The sequence below is a fragment of the Onychostruthus taczanowskii genome, unplaced genomic scaffold, assembly GCF_017590055.1.
Source record: "Onychostruthus taczanowskii isolate IOZ18803 unplaced genomic scaffold, ASM1759005v1 scaffold1, whole genome shotgun sequence".
Lineage (NCBI taxonomy): Eukaryota > Metazoa > Chordata > Aves > Passeriformes > Passeridae > Onychostruthus > Onychostruthus taczanowskii.
Genome location: NW_024496525.1, coordinates 7,482,084 through 7,499,852, shown reverse-complemented (window position 1 = coordinate 7,499,852; position 17,769 = coordinate 7,482,084). Strand labels below are relative to the sequence as shown.

General features: G+C 44.6%; 1 protein-coding gene across 1 annotated transcript in view; it reads left to right on the top strand.

Moving 5' to 3' along the window:
• Positions 1–17,769, top strand: part of GALNT16 (polypeptide N-acetylgalactosaminyltransferase 16) — a 74,912-nt gene that overhangs the window by 30,668 nt on the left and 26,475 nt on the right. Inside the window, exons 2-4 of the mRNA XM_041396152.1 lie at positions 6,462–6,637; positions 9,800–9,898; positions 15,681–15,748. Of these exons, the coding sequence (XP_041252086.1) occupies positions 6,462–6,637; positions 9,800–9,898; positions 15,681–15,748 (343 nt within the window). The remainder of the gene's footprint in view (positions 1–6,461; positions 6,638–9,799; positions 9,899–15,680; positions 15,749–17,769) is intronic.

Sequence of the window (17,769 nt, the reverse complement as noted above, 5' to 3'; positions counted from 1 at the left end):
TTACAGCTGCACTAATTACCAAGAATTAGGGACACGCCTGCCCTTAATAGGCCACAGCTAGGTCCAATTGGGATGGATATTATAAAATAATAGGTTGGCTGGTTGAGAAGTTAGTGTTTGTTGGCTGTGCTGTGGGGAAGAAGAAGGAGTCAGTACTGCAAGGAGCTGCCCATAAGAAATCACAGAGGAAGGTATGGAACTTTTGAGACAAGAGAACAACAGTGGAGAAACTCTATGAGCTGGTGACTATGGGCTCTTCTCAGAGCGCATTGGAAATAGCCCCTGCTGGGCATCTGCTGCTGGTCTGCAACTTGGAACTGGCAGCACGCCTCAAGATTGCCCAGTGTTAATGGCAGTAGAAATTCTTTTCAGACCAGCTAGGTGCCATGGGAGCTGATCAAGTTGCTTTACTCTTTCCATTGCTTTACTCCAGTTTGTGCAAGCTACAAAAGAAACATTCAAATTGGTCTCTGGGCTCTGCTGTCAGCACTTGCACTTCTCAAAGAACAGTGATGGTGCTATTTAATTGTGGTAATTTTAAAAAAAATGTCATAGTAGAAGTTCCATAAGTCCATGGTTCCCAAACCACCTTTAAAATGCTTTGCACAGTTTAATAAAGCATGAATGAAATAGGTCCTGTGCTGTTAGGCACTGGCTTTTGTTTCTGAGGACTAGGAACAGTTTTTTGGAGAAGGGTACAGATTTTTCATGAGATGTAACAAAAGCCATATGCACACTGGGATTCCTAGTGCAAACTGGAAATGCAACATACCCTCCAAAGCAAATGCTTTTGGCAACAGGTATTTAGCTCACGTGATCTTGCCGGTTCAGCCCATAGAGAGTAGGTTGCTCCCTTGGAATTTTTTGGGAGTTGCTGTAGCTCTCAGTCCTGCCCTGTGATCTGTGCCAGTTGTAGCCCATCCATGTACAGCGTGTGGGTTACACAGCTGAGCAGCACCTGTCTCTGTAGCATCCCCAAGCTCTGCTCCGCTTCCCAGCGTCTCACTGCTGGTGCTTGTGCTGTGCTGGCTTGTCCTCTCCGGGACTTCGGTTCAGGTCACTGGGACAGTGTGGAGTGAGCCTACAGAGAAATGTCACACCACGCAGGCCCCAACAGCACCAGTGGGGTTTGCAGAGGTGAACGTTTGTCCTGAGGGATGGGGATTTGCACAGCCAGCAAGCTTGTATCTCAATATGATGGGTTGAAATTGGCAGTAAACCAGTTCAGAGGAGAGAAATCTGCTGGGGGGAGTTGGCCATGCAGAGCTTGTTGAGAGGGAGGTGCTGGCAGGGTTGTGGGTCAAGGCAGTGAAAATGTGTGAGGCATGGCAGCAGGTTAAATTGAAGGGGGGCCTCAAGAGGTTTGTTGAAGTTGTTACTCCCTGGCTTGCTTTGTGTCCATACTGGTCAATTAGACCTTTCATGTCAGTTAGGTCTTCCATGGAAAGACACTTAATGGGGATGGCTTGCAATTGGTGCTTTTCACTTCTGGGGTTTGGCAGAGCTGAGGTAATTGTGAAAATTAGCTTAAAACAAAGGAGAAGCATGGCATCCCCTGCTCCATTTGTTGTACTGGCACTAAATGCTTGTAAGAAGTGCAAGAGCTGCAAAGTGTATGTCCTGTCACATAAAACTGCTGCTGGACTAATTTCACAGTAACTGTAAAATGATTAGTTGTGCTTGCCTTTGAGAGTTTTACATACTTAACTCTAATTAAGTAGTGATTCCTCATGACCCCTGGAGTATGGTTGTTCTTTTGAATTTGGCCAAGCCTGCTGTTAAAAAGATGCACCTTGGGGTCCTGAATTCCCCAGCTCTGGTTTTAGTGGCTGTTAGTGCAATGTGGCAGCTGGCGTGCCTGTGTCTGATGGCAGATTATGACAATGCACAGAGATGAGTGGCACTGTCTCAATTATAAGAGGAATCAGACCTAGAGGAATATCCCTGTGCTAGTCGAGAAATGAGGCTCTCAAGTTTTCGTAGACATGCACAGCATTAATTCCTTTACCTTAATCCCTCGCTTACAAAGTTAATTTTGCTATTTAAATAGTTTTTGCTCTCTTGAACCATGTCAAAACACAAATCAGAACATGCTTTCAACAGCAGAAGAGCATCTTTGTCCATTCTGTCACTGAAAGGGAAAAGTGTGTGTGAAAATGAGAAATGGTGAAATAATATTAGAAGGTCTACAGTACTTCCTGAAATTTTCATATGTGAATTTTTTTGGAGGTCTTAGCAATGTTTGGGACAAAACTTAATTTGTGCAAACTGTTTGCTAATCCCTAGTCTAGACACTCACATTTCCAGTGCCTATTAATCTTTTTTATCTTCATTTCTGCTTTAATGTAGTGCTTTTTTTTTTTATTTTTAAATATCTATCAGAGAGCAGCAGTCATAAGGAGCTGGACTCTTTCACTAGGCTCTTCTGCTCCCCTAACTTGCACTTGTATTTCCAGCCCCAAGCATGGGGATGCATGGTGTGTAACTACATCAAGGACCTATGGGATTGAACTGTCCTGTTTGTATGGTAAAAGTCTTGACTCTGCACTCAGCTGTACATAATGTACCTTTAATATGCTAAAGCTAATATCTGCTTATATTGACTACTTCCTGAAGTGGGAGATGTTAAGGTAAGGAGACAGGAAAGAGGAGGGTAGACATTAGTCTGCCTTTCTGATGGGGTTTGGCAGGGTTTCCTAGAGAACCTGTGCTGTTCCTGTCAAGTACCATTTGATTTCACAGCAGTAAATGTCCTGTAGTGCAACATCTATGTTCTAGGAATATAATCTGATAAAGCAAGTCAGTCCTTAAAGATAAGCTTTATATTTGCTTTGTCAGCCTAGTTCATAACTGTCTAGGCTGCACTCAGGATTGTGTTTGCTCTGCTTTTTTAATCTGACTTTTCTGTCATGTGGTTTGTAATAAGCTGTAATGTCTAGGGCATTTCTCAGGAGTTTCTACTGTGCTGTCTCTGCCATATTTTTTGTCAGCACAGACTTGGTGAACTGTAAAGGTCTGCAGTGCCCTTATTGAATTGCTTTTACTGTTTTCAGACGTATTTTCTATGTGTTAAAATAATTTGAATTCTAATCCTGTTAACTAATGTGTCGGGCATTTTTTCTGGATTTCCTATGGATTTGACAAACTTACTGTATCTGAATCCAAGGTATTTATGAAAATACTGAATAGTGCTGGATCTGGAAGAAACCCCTAAGTCCTGCTCTTACCCCTGTGCTCTGACAGTGAACAGCTAATAATTGTGCTCTGTCAGTAGCTTTCCAACCATTCTCACCCATTCTGCAGTAGTTTCACCAGACTATTACTTTTCTAGCTTGCTAATGACAACATCTTAACAGCCCCTACCAAAAACATTATCAATGTCATGATGTATCTGTCTCCTTCTTCACCATACCCTTGAGCCTGATTACTCCATCACAGAAGAAAATTAGTCTGGTCTGACATGACTGGGTCTTGACAAATCTCAGTTAGCTCCAATTTATTACCTTGTTATCTTCTTGGTGCTCATAGATGGATGTTTGGTTACTTGTTATTATCTATCGATTAGCTGTTTTTCTGGTAGCTGAAGCCAGGCCCTCCTAGCTATCATCCTCTGAATCCTCCCTTTTCCCATTTGCAGAGAGCACAAAGAGATACTGTCTGAGATAAAACTGCAAGTAGGACTTAACTCTTAATTTCCTAGCTCTTTTACCACTTTTTAATATATAAGTAATGTGAGAACCATACTATCTAGAAGAATTACCCCTGAGAGTTCAAGTTTAAATATGTCATGGCTTTTAGGGCAACAAAGGGCCTTCCTGTCCCTGCCCACTCCCCAGGACTGGAAGGAGTCTCCCCAGGGTCTCACAGCCCCTGCCCCAGTGATGCTGCAGCAGGGCTGGTCTCCAGCTCCCAACAGCCCTGCCCTGCCAAGGTGGGCCCTCATCCTGTCCTTCCCCAGAGAGGTATGGGGATTCCTTGGGGTGGGGCTGCCCTGGTGCCCACTTCTGGCTGGGGTGTGGGACTGTCCCTGGCTGCCAGACCCTGCTCTCCACTATAGGGATGCCCAACCCTCGCACTGTCCTGGGAAAAATGTCTCCTGAAGATATGTTGTCATTTCCAGTGTTTTCTAGTATGTTCCAGGCAACATAAACCAAAACCAGCTGTTGCTTTTGGGGGACTTGGAGGGGCAAGAGAGAAATATCAAAGGGTAAGTGAGTGATTGCAAAGTATTTAAAGGTGTGTCATAAGCTGGGCATTTGCTTCAAATCAGCATTGTTTTCTAGGGCAAAAGGAAAAAGAGAAATGGAAGCTGAGTTAAGCAAAACTCCTTGTATGATTTAATGAAAGAAAACATTTCAGTTTTTAGAGGCATGAAAGTAATTATTTTCTCATCATACTGAAAATGTAAATTCAAGGAAGATTCTAGGCAGCAGGCTGTGCAACCAGCCATAAAAGTAGCCAAGATGTTCCTGTAACCCAGGGCCATGCCCAGGTGATGTGGTGGTGGCTGCAAGGGGCAGAGGGGGATGACAGCTGCATTCCTGGAGAAGGGGTGGCAGAGCAGGACACTCTCTGCCTGGAGAAGCAGAGCAGAGGCAGACTCACCCACTGGACTGTGCCAATGTCTGTCCTACACAAGGGCAGATCCGTAAACATTGGCTTGGTTGTGTAGTGGCTGAAGGAATTTCTCAGTGTTGAAAACAATAGCTTTTTTTTCCCCATGAAAATGTTTGCCTCATTCTTGTTTGGTGAGAAAGGGAAATCTGAGCATCAGGCTAATTTTGGCTGTATTAGGTATAATTTTATGGGCCTCCTTAATTTTTTTTTTTCCCCTGACTTAATTCATCTTCTCTCCAGATGGAATAGTCCTAACCTCTAATGTTTCTTCATCCTCCAGTAGCTTCCTTCCAGATGCAGGTTTGACAGAGCTTGTGCTCTGGCCAAGGCTGCTGGGCTGTCACTGGTTCCATATAACTGCTCATGATGCTTTCAGTTTTCTGTGTCCCATTTGCAGTGCACTCAATTTGCCACATTTCCCATCTCGGCAGACTGAGTGCCGGGTTTCATTTGAGCTGTCCACAGGGATGCTCAGATTTGTAGCCTGAGTGGTCACGGTTCATTTGAAATCCATCAATGTACATGAGTAGTTCAATTCATTTTTTCTAATGTTCATTGTCTTGCCCTTCTTTATGCTGAATTTCATTTGCCATCATCTTATCTGACCGTCTGGTTCTCCTAGGGCTGTCTGCACTGAAGGGTAGCCCTTGTCAGAGAAAGTTGCAGAGATTAATGTTCTTCTAAGCACTCTCCTGCTTCGTGAGTTTGCTATGGTGTTGGGTCTCTTGAATTCTTTCCCAGGCCACTAGGATGGCTCAACCAACTTGCTGTGTGATACTGGGGACTATTCTCTGGTCTCTTGCCCTCTGTAACTCCTAAAAGGAGACCTTTAGCAGAGGGAGGATCGTGATCAAGCCTAGTAGTAGAGAGCATCCAAGCTATTTTACACAGAAGGATCTCAAGATATGGGGATTATCTGGTGCTTTGAAATGAGATGTGTAGGTGCAAGTATCTGCCTCTTGCAGCAGTTTTAGAGAGCTCTAGCATTCCCTTGCAAGGCTGGGAGTATTTTGTCTTTATGATTTAGTCTATCAAACAGCTACCACAGAAAATTTGTTAAACTTTTTATAGTATAAACAATCTTGATTGCTTTATAAGCAAGTATTTTAGAGTTTGTAGGTTGTTTCCAAACAGAGTCAGATACCTAATAGAGGGCCCGGGCTGTGCCTGTCCGCTCTCCTGATGACCCTAGTGAATGGTTTTCAGGTGCTGATATTGGATTGACTCTGTGGTTTAGGAAAGTTAGAGGAAAATTAGGAGAGGCGAGGGACAGCCCTGGTCTTTTTTAACTCTTGGGTGGTATTGGGGACAGTCATGGGCAGCTTTTAATTGTATCAAGGAGATCTGTGAGACTGGGCAAGTCTGAGCAAGGCACAGCAGGGAACCTATTAAATCAGCTGCCTCTCTGTTTGTGTGCAGCAGTGATTGTTGGAAGGCTGAAACTGCTTTTCCTCGAAATATGGTGTCTCAGCCACCTTGGCTGGAGACTGCTCTCAGACATTCATTGCCTGGAAGGGTTTCCAAATGCCTGCAGTCTCACACATTCTGTGTAACAGGTGCTAAAGGGAATTTGGCTCTGCCTGTGCTATCAGGAACAGCAGCTTTCATCCCAAGCTCCGTCAGTAAGGATAGCGAAACCTGCAATTTTCCTCAGAGATGGCAATTTTAACACCCTGTCTGTGAAGACTCTTGCTTTTCTTTCCAAGCTCTTGCTATCCTGCCTAGTCTGCCTTCACCTGTACCTGAGCGACTTCCAGATGTGTGGCAATGTCTGAACTTCCTACCTCTGTTTAAACATGGGCGGGCTGCTCTCCCTGATGCTCTGATGCTTGTCTCTGCTCCAGATGACGAGGGCTCCCCCGGGAGAGAAGAGCAGCCGGCGGGGTTTTGATGAGAAGGCTTACTTGTCCTCCAAGGTGCTGAAGGCTGGAGAAGACCCCTACCGCCAGCACGCTTTTAACCAGCTGGAGAGTGACAAACTCGGCAGCGACCGACCCATCCGGGACACCAGGCACTACAGGTACCCTGCAGCCCTGCTCCGAGCCGTGCTGCTGCTTCGTGCAGGGAGCCCGCTGCTCTCTGCTGTGGGTCTGTAATGTTGGCAAAGCATGTTTTGGGTTTTTCTTTGCCAGCTATGGTCCACTGTTGTGCTGAATTTCATGGTTCAGCTGGAAAGGTCTCAAATGCTTGGAGGGCCTTGACAAATTCAGTCCCAGCTTGGGACTTTTCTAACACATCTTTTTCCAGGTCCAAGCATCATCTTGTTTTAGCACAGCCCCTCCGCTGCAGCTCAGATTGCTCATTGGACAGTTGTGTTTTGCCTAACTGCCCCACACTCGTGGCTTCCCTCAGCATCCTTCTGTACTGTCTGCAAAGTACACCTTAGTTGCAGCCTTGCCTTACTCTGGTGTTCCTCACCTGCTGTGCCCTGGCTGTCTGAAGCTGCTTTGGTGCTTCTTTGCATCCTAAATGTCAGGGTGGGGTAGGGATGAAACAGTGTTCTGTGGCTTACTTGCAAAGTGCTTGTCATTCTGTCCTTGTTTCACTGAGGGTGCATTTATTCTGCTGAAAAAAATTGTCCTTAAATTGCTAATAGGGCTTGGATAACTATTTTGTAGTTTCTGGAGGACAAAAATGTAATTTAGTACAAAAAGATTCTTGAAAACTGTAGGTTTAATAGTTATAGGATAGTTTAGAATAGTCTACTTCTGTCCTAGACTCTACCTAGTATTGTGGTAGCGGGCCCTGCTGGGTAATAATGAGTATTGACTTTATGATTGTAGAATGTTGATTAAATGCTTTATTAAGCTATGCTATACTATATTATACTATTAAGAGAAACCCATTGCTCTTGCCAGACAGTCTGATACACATGTGGATTTAATTGGTTAATTAATTAAAACACTATCACCGAAGTCTAATTAAGAAATCTCTCTTTACTAAATAATCTCTATAACATGTTCCACATGTGCACAACAACAAGTGTAGTAAATGAAAATAAGAATTGTTTTCATACCTTTCTCTGTTCAGAGAACATGTAATTACCACAGCCTAGACCTGTGTATGGTTCTAGGTATGGTATGGTTTCAAAGCAACATTTCACAGTTGCTGGAAGCAGGAAACCAGGCATCTAACTTGATTGAAATTGTGAAAGGGATGCCAGGAGACATGGAGCTTTGTGAGCCTGCCAGCACTGACAGCCCTCAGAGTGTTTTTCAAAGACAAGCAGTCAGGACCATGGTTGTGGGATCCAAGTCTTGTGCTGCTGTTCTCCAGCATAGTATTTGGTACTGGCTTTTTGGTGACCCAGAGGCAATGGTGCCATGTTCTGTGTTGCTGACAAGTCTGCTGGCAATGCAGAATTTATGTTTTCTGTTAATCTGCTGTCATGTTCTGGCCTAAAACCAGCTCACTTCAAAGATAAATTATCGTTTATTGTGATCTGTGATAGCATGTCGAGCATGCTTTTTGTGAAGAGCCTCATCTGTGCACTTCAGTCAGAAAAGCAAAATATATGTGATTCCCTGCAAATATATAGCCATTTCAGACCCAGCTTTTCAAGGATTCTCTTGAGTAATGGATGGTCCAAAGTAGTATATAATCAGAATAAATAAACCTATTTCCATGTTTCTCCCCTTTACAGGGAGCAATTTGGGAATGAGCAATCTGTGTTTGACTATCTTATGTTATGACAATATTGGAATAGTTGCTGAGATGGCAATTCAGGATGAGGACTTATTTCAGCTGATACAAGTTAGATTGTGAACTTGGCTCTTTGTTTAAGGAATGGAGGAGGTCTTTATGTCACTAACATATCAATTTTTCTTCAGGCACCCAAGCCAGAGCATGGACTTTCTTGACTTTACATCCTACAAGCTCCTTCTGACTTAGCATGCGTCTGTTTCTTTGATCCAAAGCAAAGACACAGTCAACTTTTAAGCACAAACCTTGTCCTTGTTCTCTGTGATGCTGTAGTAATGCTGAAATACTGGGAAAACTTCCCCAAATAACCCATAAATCAGCCTCTTCTGCTTTTCCACTTCCTGATTCCTTAATACATTTTGTATGCATTACATGGAGTTATTTTGAAACAATAATAAATATAGTCTGTCTCAGGTCTGTTCTCATATTGTCCACTTTAGTCTTTATCAGGTTTCTCTATATGTTTAAAAATGGCTGTATGAAGCTGCTGTCCCCTTAATAAAACACTGCAATGAAAAAGTCATAAACCAGTGGGATTGAAAGTGATAAAACCAGTCTCAGTTTAGCAATAGTCATAAAAGAATAGTAAGTAAATGTGGAAGTACAAGTAGTGAGTCTGAGAAGTGAATTGTATTCCCTGTCTCCTGATGGAGATTCAGTCTATGCAAAGCCTTGAGTTGTTAGAAGTAGGTGTGGTTTCTTCATCAGACAGGAGATTAGAGCACACTGACTGCAGTTTGACACCATCTGGAAGTTAAGAAAGCAGATGCTTTGGAGGAGCAGGTCAACCCAAATCAGCTGTGCTTAGCATCTGCCAGAATTGGATTCAGGATTCATGTCTGTGAGTTGTTCCCCTCACAGAAACTTGGCTCTCCACAGGGAGAAGCAGCCTGGTGCAAGTTAGTCCTTGGTTCTGAGTGTGAGAATGTGTGTATGTACCTAACATTATAAAGTCAGATGAGAAGATAGAAAGAATTGCTCTTCATTGCCAGCGGGTCCATTAGTGTTGAGCCTCAGCAACTCCCCAACACAGATCACAGAACTAGCTGGTGTTTTTCTTTCTGTGAAGTTTGTGTCCAAAGAATTTGAAGTGCTTTATACAGCAATGCTTGGGTGTACCAGCTCCATGCATCCTTAGCATGTCCATGTCCTGTGCATGAATAAACAAAATTTTATGTGAATCACAGGTAAATCCAGGGACTATGACTGAAAGCCGGGGAATCCATGACTGAAACTGAGTTTACTATAAAACCTACATGTCCTCCTTAGTATGCAGTTTTGTGAGTTTGGGTATCACAGCCTCCAAATGTTGCTTTTTCAATGGGCACAGTTCTTTTTAAGCTCTGCCAGCCTTGGTGCAGCCCAACTGTGCTGGTTCTGATTTTAGCATATTACTCTCCTTTTAGAAATTGCAGGTACACTGTTGCAGTGCTACTGCTAGGTAATGTTTGGCTTACACTTCTGCTCTCCTGTGCTGCAGGTGCACTTCTGTACGCTATGACACCGACTTGCCAGCCACCAGTGTCATCATCACCTTCCACAACGAGGCGCGATCTACCCTGCTCCGCACGGTGAAGAGGTGAGTTCAGCTGGGCTGCCAGGCCTGCATGGTGGAGTCTGGAAGTGCTCTGGGGGAAAATTAGGCATTTTGCAGCAGCTAGACAAGTAGGGTGGCTGCAGTTCCCCAAGTGGTAGTGTTCTGCTCTCAAGATGGCCCACTAGGACGGGCCAGAGGCTTGGATTGGCATTGTGGGCGTATCTTCAAATGCAGAATGCATTCGCAGTTGGCCACTGTATGGCTCCAGCTGGGGGAATCTGAGCAGCAAGAAAGGGTAGCTGGGCCTGCATCCACAGGTGAGAACAGTCTCAAGTCTCAACCAAGCGTGAGCTTGGTTTGGAAGAGTGAGGGGGGACTAAAGAGAGCACTGTGTTGCTAGGTGCAGCAACCCAGCCCTTGCTCACGGTCCCTTGCTGCTAATCAGTGGCTGAACCTGATGCCCCAGCAGGTGTACCCTGGGCCTTGCACACAGCTCCTGCTGAGCCTGCAGGACACTTGCCATCTTGTACCAGTGTCTCCTCTTATCAGCAGTGGCCAAATCTAGCTAAGTAAATAGATGGCATAGGGCCTGTAGCAACCCCAAATAGATGGAGGTTTGCAGTCGTCTGTACCACAAAGCAACGTTCCAGCTGCTCCTTCACTGCCCTCTTCCATCACCCCCACAGAGCCCAGGGAGGCTCTTTTCCTTTTAGTTCCCATAGAAAAAAATGCCCTCTGACTTATTAAGTAATTTCTCAAAGGGTCTCTGAAGCCTGCAAGCAGGCCCAGGAACAGCCATTGAGGCTGAAGGGAGTGTGAATTGTCAGTGTAGTAGTTTGAGCTGATGGTATCACTAACAGGAATGCATTATTCATCATTGCCACTTCTTACCTTGACAGATCCTGTGGACCTAAGAAATGTGCTATATGAATAAAGAACAGTTTTTTTCAAATTGGCTTCCTGTCTAGAAGGCCGGGTTTCTGCCACCAAGTTTGGTGCTATGGTGTTTCCAGAGACCTGTATATATTGCATTGACATGTTATGTCTTTTTATTTCTATCATTTTCTTTTCATGTGAGCTATACAATGAGTTCTGCAGAGTCACTGTCCAGAAAATGGGCAGACTTGTTTGGAATCATGGTGCTGCTAGGGCAGCTGGAGGAGATTTCTACCTTTTCAGTCATAGGTCAGACAGTAAATAGATGCTGAGAAACCATGGTAGTATGGCCTCCTTTTTCTTGTCCTGGAAAGCCCAGAACTGGACACAGCACTTAAAATGTGATATTACCAGTCTCTCAGATGTGGTCCCCTGCAACCAGAGCCCCCAACCAAGGCCTTAAAAATGGGTGACCCATCTGTTCAGATTGGTACCTGCAATGCTGCTGCCCCTGGAGGACTGCTGTTGTGAAGAACTGACTGCACTCTGCTGTGAATGGTGTAGGGGATGGAATTTCCTCCCAGACCTCTGGCTACAGCTGGGGTCTTCATTGCCAGATGGTTTAAAGCCAGTGCATGCAATGGATTTACTCCTTCCTTAAATCACATCAGAAGTGTCAATAATTTATCCCTGTGTCATGAGAGATCCTGAAGGCTGAATCTTCTTTGGGCTCTACAGTATCTGCAGTGCCAAACAAGCAAGCATTGGCTAGTAGCCTTGTCTTTGAGCACTGAAGGTTTGACAACCGTGCGTGGAGGTAAAGGTTCACGTCATGGCTGCACTGCCAGAAGAGGCATAGGCATAATTCTGGCTTACAGGCTGATACTGATGTTATAGAGAGATTTGACGGAGCTCTTCAGGGCCTCTTCTGTAACCTGAGAGCCCCATTTTTCAGCAAAACTCATCTGAATGTGCCAGGCTGAGTTACTGCTGTGAGGGTAATTGTTGTTCAAGTCACACACACAGTCAGTGCACCAGTACTATGTAATTACTTTGCATCCCTGGCACTTGGGATAAGTCAAGTATCAAAGGGACAGGACTGTTCTGTTCTGTTGGGTTTATGACCTGGCTGTGAGTCTGAAGCAGCAGGTAGCATAAAATTGCACTGCTTGCTTACCTGCTGACTAGTCAGGCTTGCAGCTTGTCATTATTTCTATATCTGCAAGAGCTTTCTTATACCAGGTAGAGCATGATTATTTGGATAATTAGAATGAACCATTTGAGATGCATCTGGTGAAAGTTAAATATGATTCCACTGTTATTATGGGCCTTTTCCCAAGTTCAGTTATCATGATTAGACTGTGGGAATGCTATAAGAGAAATGGGTGTGAAGGAGGAAAACTGATGAAAATGAGCAGCACTAAAAGCAAAATTTTCTATGTCTGAAAACATTTTTAGAGGCCTAATCTTTTGAGGTGAGTAGAAAATGTATTACCAGCTGAAATTTTCATACGTGAGGTCTTTGCAATTGTGGCTTTTGACTATCTGAATCTGGGCACTCAAAAACCAGCCATAAGACTTCTGGAAATTCTAGAATGAAATACATGAAAAGGGTACTGGGACTGAGCTGATCTTAAACCCAGGGGGAGCCCAAATGCACTTCCCTGAGCCAGATACTGGCCTATTGCAAGGTAATTCAACGAAGTGGCAATGCTGGTACCAAAAGATCTTGGGAAGTGACCCAGGGATGATAGTCCTGCAGCACAGGCTTATTTCAGGGTGATCTAAACCTGGCAGCTCTAAGGGCCAGGTCCTGATCTGCATACCCTTCTTGCTAACCTCACATGCACATGTGAACACATGGACTTAAACGCCTCTGGCAGCTCAGCCGTTGCCTTCTTCTCCCTCCTGTCTCTGGGGTCTCTGCTGCTGGGTGGAAGCAACAGGAATGATGTGGTGTTGTTGCTCCTTGAGGATGGGAGAAATGTTTGTGGGAGAGGGGGAAAGAGAGGAGTGACCTTGAAGAGGAATAACATATTCCCTCAAGCACCCTGTTGCTTATCCCTCCTGCTCTTCAGAGACAGCATGGGCTGCATACCTGCCTTCTAGTGTGGACTCCGGCCATATGTTTTCAGTGTAGAGGGAGACAACTAGTTAAAAATATCCAGCAAGAGTCTAAAGAAGGGGAATAGGGGAAAAAATGGGAAATGGGCTGTCAGACAAAACCTATGAACATGCCAGTTCAAATGGCTTGTTGCTGGTATCCTCAGTCCTGCAGGAGATGTGTCAGTCAAGAGCTGCTTGCCTGCTTTGATCTCTTTTTCTTTGTTAGGAAATAGCTGTCACTCTCAAATCAGTCACTTGCTTGGCATCTGTTGTCCTTCAGAAACAATTGTCACTCAAAAGGCATTTTATGTGATTGATGTCTATGCATGATAAATCTTTAAACCATGCCTTCACTCTGCTGCTGTGACCATTCTTGCAGAACAAAAAGGTCAAGTGCTTTGTTGTTTGGTCCCTCTCTTTCTGATCTCAGGAAGTCATGATTGCAGGGACCTTTTGGTTTTGGTGCAAATCTAAAGGTGAATTGTGAAGCTCTAGGTCACTGGATTTGAACAGCTGTCAGTGGTTCAGTGCCTATGCAGAGGCCCTGTGAAAATTCTGATTAAGAGGATGCTGTTTTAATGCTGGAGCATTTGGTGTAGCATCTCATGTACAATGACAATTTAAATAATGGCAAAAAATAACATTATGTTAGAGCAAAGGGAAAAAATATACTCTTCTGCTAACATCCAGAATAAACAAGATTATCTGGGAACTTAGGAGGGGATGGACAGAGGAGAGGAACTCATTGGCAGTGCTGATGTCACGTTCATGCAAGAGAGTAAGGACTCTGATACTGAAAGAAGAAGGAAGCTGTGAGAAAAGGCAAAGGATATAGGGAAGCCATGAGATGAGGGGGGAACAGTCCATGTTTCTGCTGTAAAAGGCAATTGTCACTTGAAATTTGGAATTCTAATAATACATTTTTGTGCCTGTTTGTCATGGCGTTCTCTGCACCTCAGTGAGGGGAGATATTAGGATTATTGTGCTCCTTGTTAAAAAGACAGGGGTGACAAAGTGCAAAGAAGATGAAGTACCTTTCCTGAGGATCTGCAGCAAGCTATTGCAGAGCTGAGAGAAGAACAGGGCACTGTACAATGAGCTGTGAACTCCTCAAGGGATGTGTTCTCTCTGCTGGGGAATCAGTGGACAGGTAAAGAACAGAGAGCAAAATGGGGCTTTTTTCCCAGTTATGTGGGGTTGAAATACCTGAAACTTGTGGAGAAAATGTGTGTATTGCCCATAGTCAAGCTAGTAGAAGGAGGTGTGGAATGCCATTATATTGCAGTTTGTCTGTGTTGTTTTGCATCGTGTTTGCACAGACAAGAATTTCAGTGCAGGGCAACCTTGTCTGTAAAATATGCAGATGGTGGTTGTGCTGGGAGAAGCTGCACTTAGAATGGCACAGGAACAACCCCCACCTCCCACCCCACCATACTAGAGGATCCAGAGAGACATGAGCCAAGAGAAGCAAATGAGATTCAGCTTTGGAAAATGCAAGCTCAGTCATCTAGGGACATGTCAGCTCAAAATACAAATACTATGAGAGGTGTATAAAGCAATGTGAATCTGAAATAGAGTGGGATGTGATACTGAGCAGCAGAACAGTTGCAATTTTGCTTTTTTGCAGAAAGCAGAAACCTCTTCCAAACTCAGGGAACTTTTGCTCTGTATGCAAAGCCATCAGTGGTGTTACTTAACAAGATGGCACCTTCATTCCTGGGAGTATGGGACTATTCCTGTTGTCTATTTCCAATATCAAACTACAAAAACAATAAAATCCAAAAGAGAAAAAAAGCCAGAAATTTTTCTCCAGTATTGCTCAAAAGAGCAGGTACCACTGAAATGAAACAGGTTGCTAGAACTAGGAGGGCAGTGTTTGCCTCTGCTTTTAGTATTAAAATTTGCATAACTGCCATCTTCATTGGACTGCTTAAGCATCACTGAGCAACCTTGTTGAAGGCAATGAGGACCTGCCTGTGCACAGAGGTGTTGAAGGAGGCTTGGAGGGGGAATATGCTGTGTGATGGTAGTAAAGCAAGAGAAAGATTTGAAGAAGTTCATGGAAAAAGAGTTCAAGCATTTTAAATGAATGAGACTGGTAAAGAGGTCAGAACGGAACTGCTCAGACTCCAAAGTACCAGAATGCTTTGACATCTGAGGAGGTCAGAAGCTTTTCTCTGCTTTCCTCATGTGTGTCCTGCAGATGCAAACCTCTTGCAGACCCGAGGGTATTACATGGTGTGGTGCAACCAACCTGAGGAAAGGGGGTGCTTTCAGCAAGTGTCGTGCTGGTTTGAAAGACAGATAAACAAAAGAAGGGAAAAAAATCCAAATCCAGAATATTGACAATGCTTCCTTCCAAAGAAGGGAATCAGTGAGAAAGCCTGAGCAGGTGGCACTTGTTGCGCTGAGGTGGAGGAGCTCGTGCTGTGGAAAGTGGCAGCTCTTTATGCCCTCCAGCAGTGATGACTTTCACCCAGAGGCAGGCAGATGGGAATGGCCATTGGGCTGCCTCAGGGCAGGTGGTTCTCTCCATTTCACCTCTGTTTATGGGTAGAGCATGCTGCAGCATCCTTTGCTAGCTGCCCCAGGCCAGTCTCAGTCAGCTCCTGGCTGTGGGTCCTTGTAAGGTCTGGCTGTGTGCCACAGCTCTCTGGGATACTCTCACTTGTAGTTTGGTCCCACCAATGAGCACTGTTACAAGGGCAAGGTCACTGCTTCCACTTTTCTGGAGTTTGGTATTCCTGCTGTAATGAATAGCACAGCAGATTTCTCTCAGTCCTAACATTGTCATTGTTATGGCAGCTCACAAAGTGGCTTTTTCTTTCCTGGGTCCCTGCAGTGTTCTGAACCGCACCCCTCCCAGTCTCATCCAGGAGATCATTTTGGTAGATGACTTCAGCTCAGATGGTAAGTTTGGACCTATTTCCTTTACACTTATTTCTTGCCTTCTGTTTTCCCGTTTTTTGTTTGCTCTGTTGAGTCTCCTTCCCTCACAGATTCCCTCTTGTCTGTATGCAGGAGAAAAAGAAAAGAAAGTAAGTCTGTGTTTCATGTCCATGCATGGCAGAGGCCAGAGCTTCTTCCTCTCTTTTTCTTTCCATTGGGTCTTCCATTTCTGTCAGTGTGGCAGTTTTTGCAGGGTTGCCAGAGATCTCTGTCATGTTTCATTATGCACCATTTGGTGAGTTGTTTAGCACAGATATATATGTAGCAATGCTGTGCATGAGCAGAGCAGGTACTTGCAGACCAAGAGGCAAGAAGAGGATGTGGTGTAGCATACAGAAAATTGCTGCCTGGGGTCCTGCAGGCAGGCTGAGGTGAGACTGGCTGTCTGCCTCCATGTGCCTGGGATTCCAGGTATCCCTGTGGGAAGCTGTGGCAGAGTTTCTGCTTTGGACAGCACCATACTTTCTTCTGCAGCTTGGCACAGGGGTGGAGTGTCTACTGCATCAGTTCCAGAGTACCAAAGCTGCAGACTGGAGGCTCTGGAGTCTTTCCCTCTGTGCAGTTGCTCTTGCTCCTGGCTGTTGTGTAGTAGTAGTAAGGTGGTGGGCATAGAAGACTTCTTGCTTCTCCTCTGATGTGTTCTAGACTCAAGGACAATCTAGTTATGTACCATTTATAATGATCAATAATTACTCCTTCAGAGCACTTTACAGATAGCTGCGAGTGCCCACCTTGGCCTGCTGAGGTAAGGAAGCAATGCTATTTTGATTTTGCAGCTACTTGCTTATGTAGCTTTGGCCACAAAAAAAACATATTAAAGGTGGATGCTGAGATGAGGGATTTGAGTTTCTGAGGGCCTTAGAGTGTGTTTCAAATAAGTACTGAGCTGTGCTCAGCTGTTTAATTTCTGAGCACTTCCAACAAACAATCCTAAGTGTTCCACATTCTGCACCTAAAAATTTCAGTTCTTAAAGGGCAAAATGTTCCAGATCAATAGTGATGGATTTCTGGTACCTGTTCTGCACACGGTTCAACCATAAACTCCCATTTAGGCTCCTCAGTAAACAGGAAGATTTTTAAAAGGCTCCATCCTGTCACAGCTCTTATGTTTTTCACTGGCAGCTGGCTATTTGTGGCTATAGCCACTTCCCTGAGATACATTCATGAAGGCACTTCAGCACATGTTTCAGGTCTGACACTTTGCTTTCATACCTGCCTCAGTTTCTCCAAATATACTGAGAATTTGTCATCTCTGGCAAGTATCTACAGGCAGAGCCGTGTGCTCTGCTACTGCAGAGTGAACGACTGAATAAGGATTCTCATACCTGAGCTTGTGACTTGGCCAAGATAAGAGCATTGCCTTCCCTTGTAGTGTACCACTAGCAAAATCTCGATGCTCTGTAATTCAGAGCACCTGCCACTTCCCTTGGATGATGCAGGATCTGCCAAGGTGCCAGTGTAAGAGCAGTATTTCAGATTGCACAGATCCTTGAGAATGGAAATGCTTGTACGGGAGTGTGCTGAGAGGTGCACTTTGGCTAAGGGCCTTTGCATCCTCCCCAGAGTGCTCAGTCTGTGGGAAGGTGACAGCAGGAAAGAGGGGGCATGAGGCATGTAAAGGAATATGGAATAAACAGGGAAATTGGGGTGGATTTGATGGAGCGAGAAAAAAGAGCAAGTTAGAAATTGCTGTTCCTATGACATCTGCTAGGGCAGGAATAGAGAGGATGACAGAGAACTAAAGACTCAGTGCTCACTGGTGTCTGGGTGGAGCAGGTAACTGTTCCTCTCCCTCATCTTCCCTAGGTAGTGTAAATGAGGGGTGCCAGCAGTTTCTAGCAAGCTGCCAGCAAAGCCCTTGGTCAGGCATCCATGAGTCAATGTGCTGGTGTCTCCAAGGAAGCAGGTTGCATCCCAGTGGCCTTTATTAAATAAAATCAAGCAGAAACTGCCCTGAGAACAAGAGGCAGGAAATGCCCAGA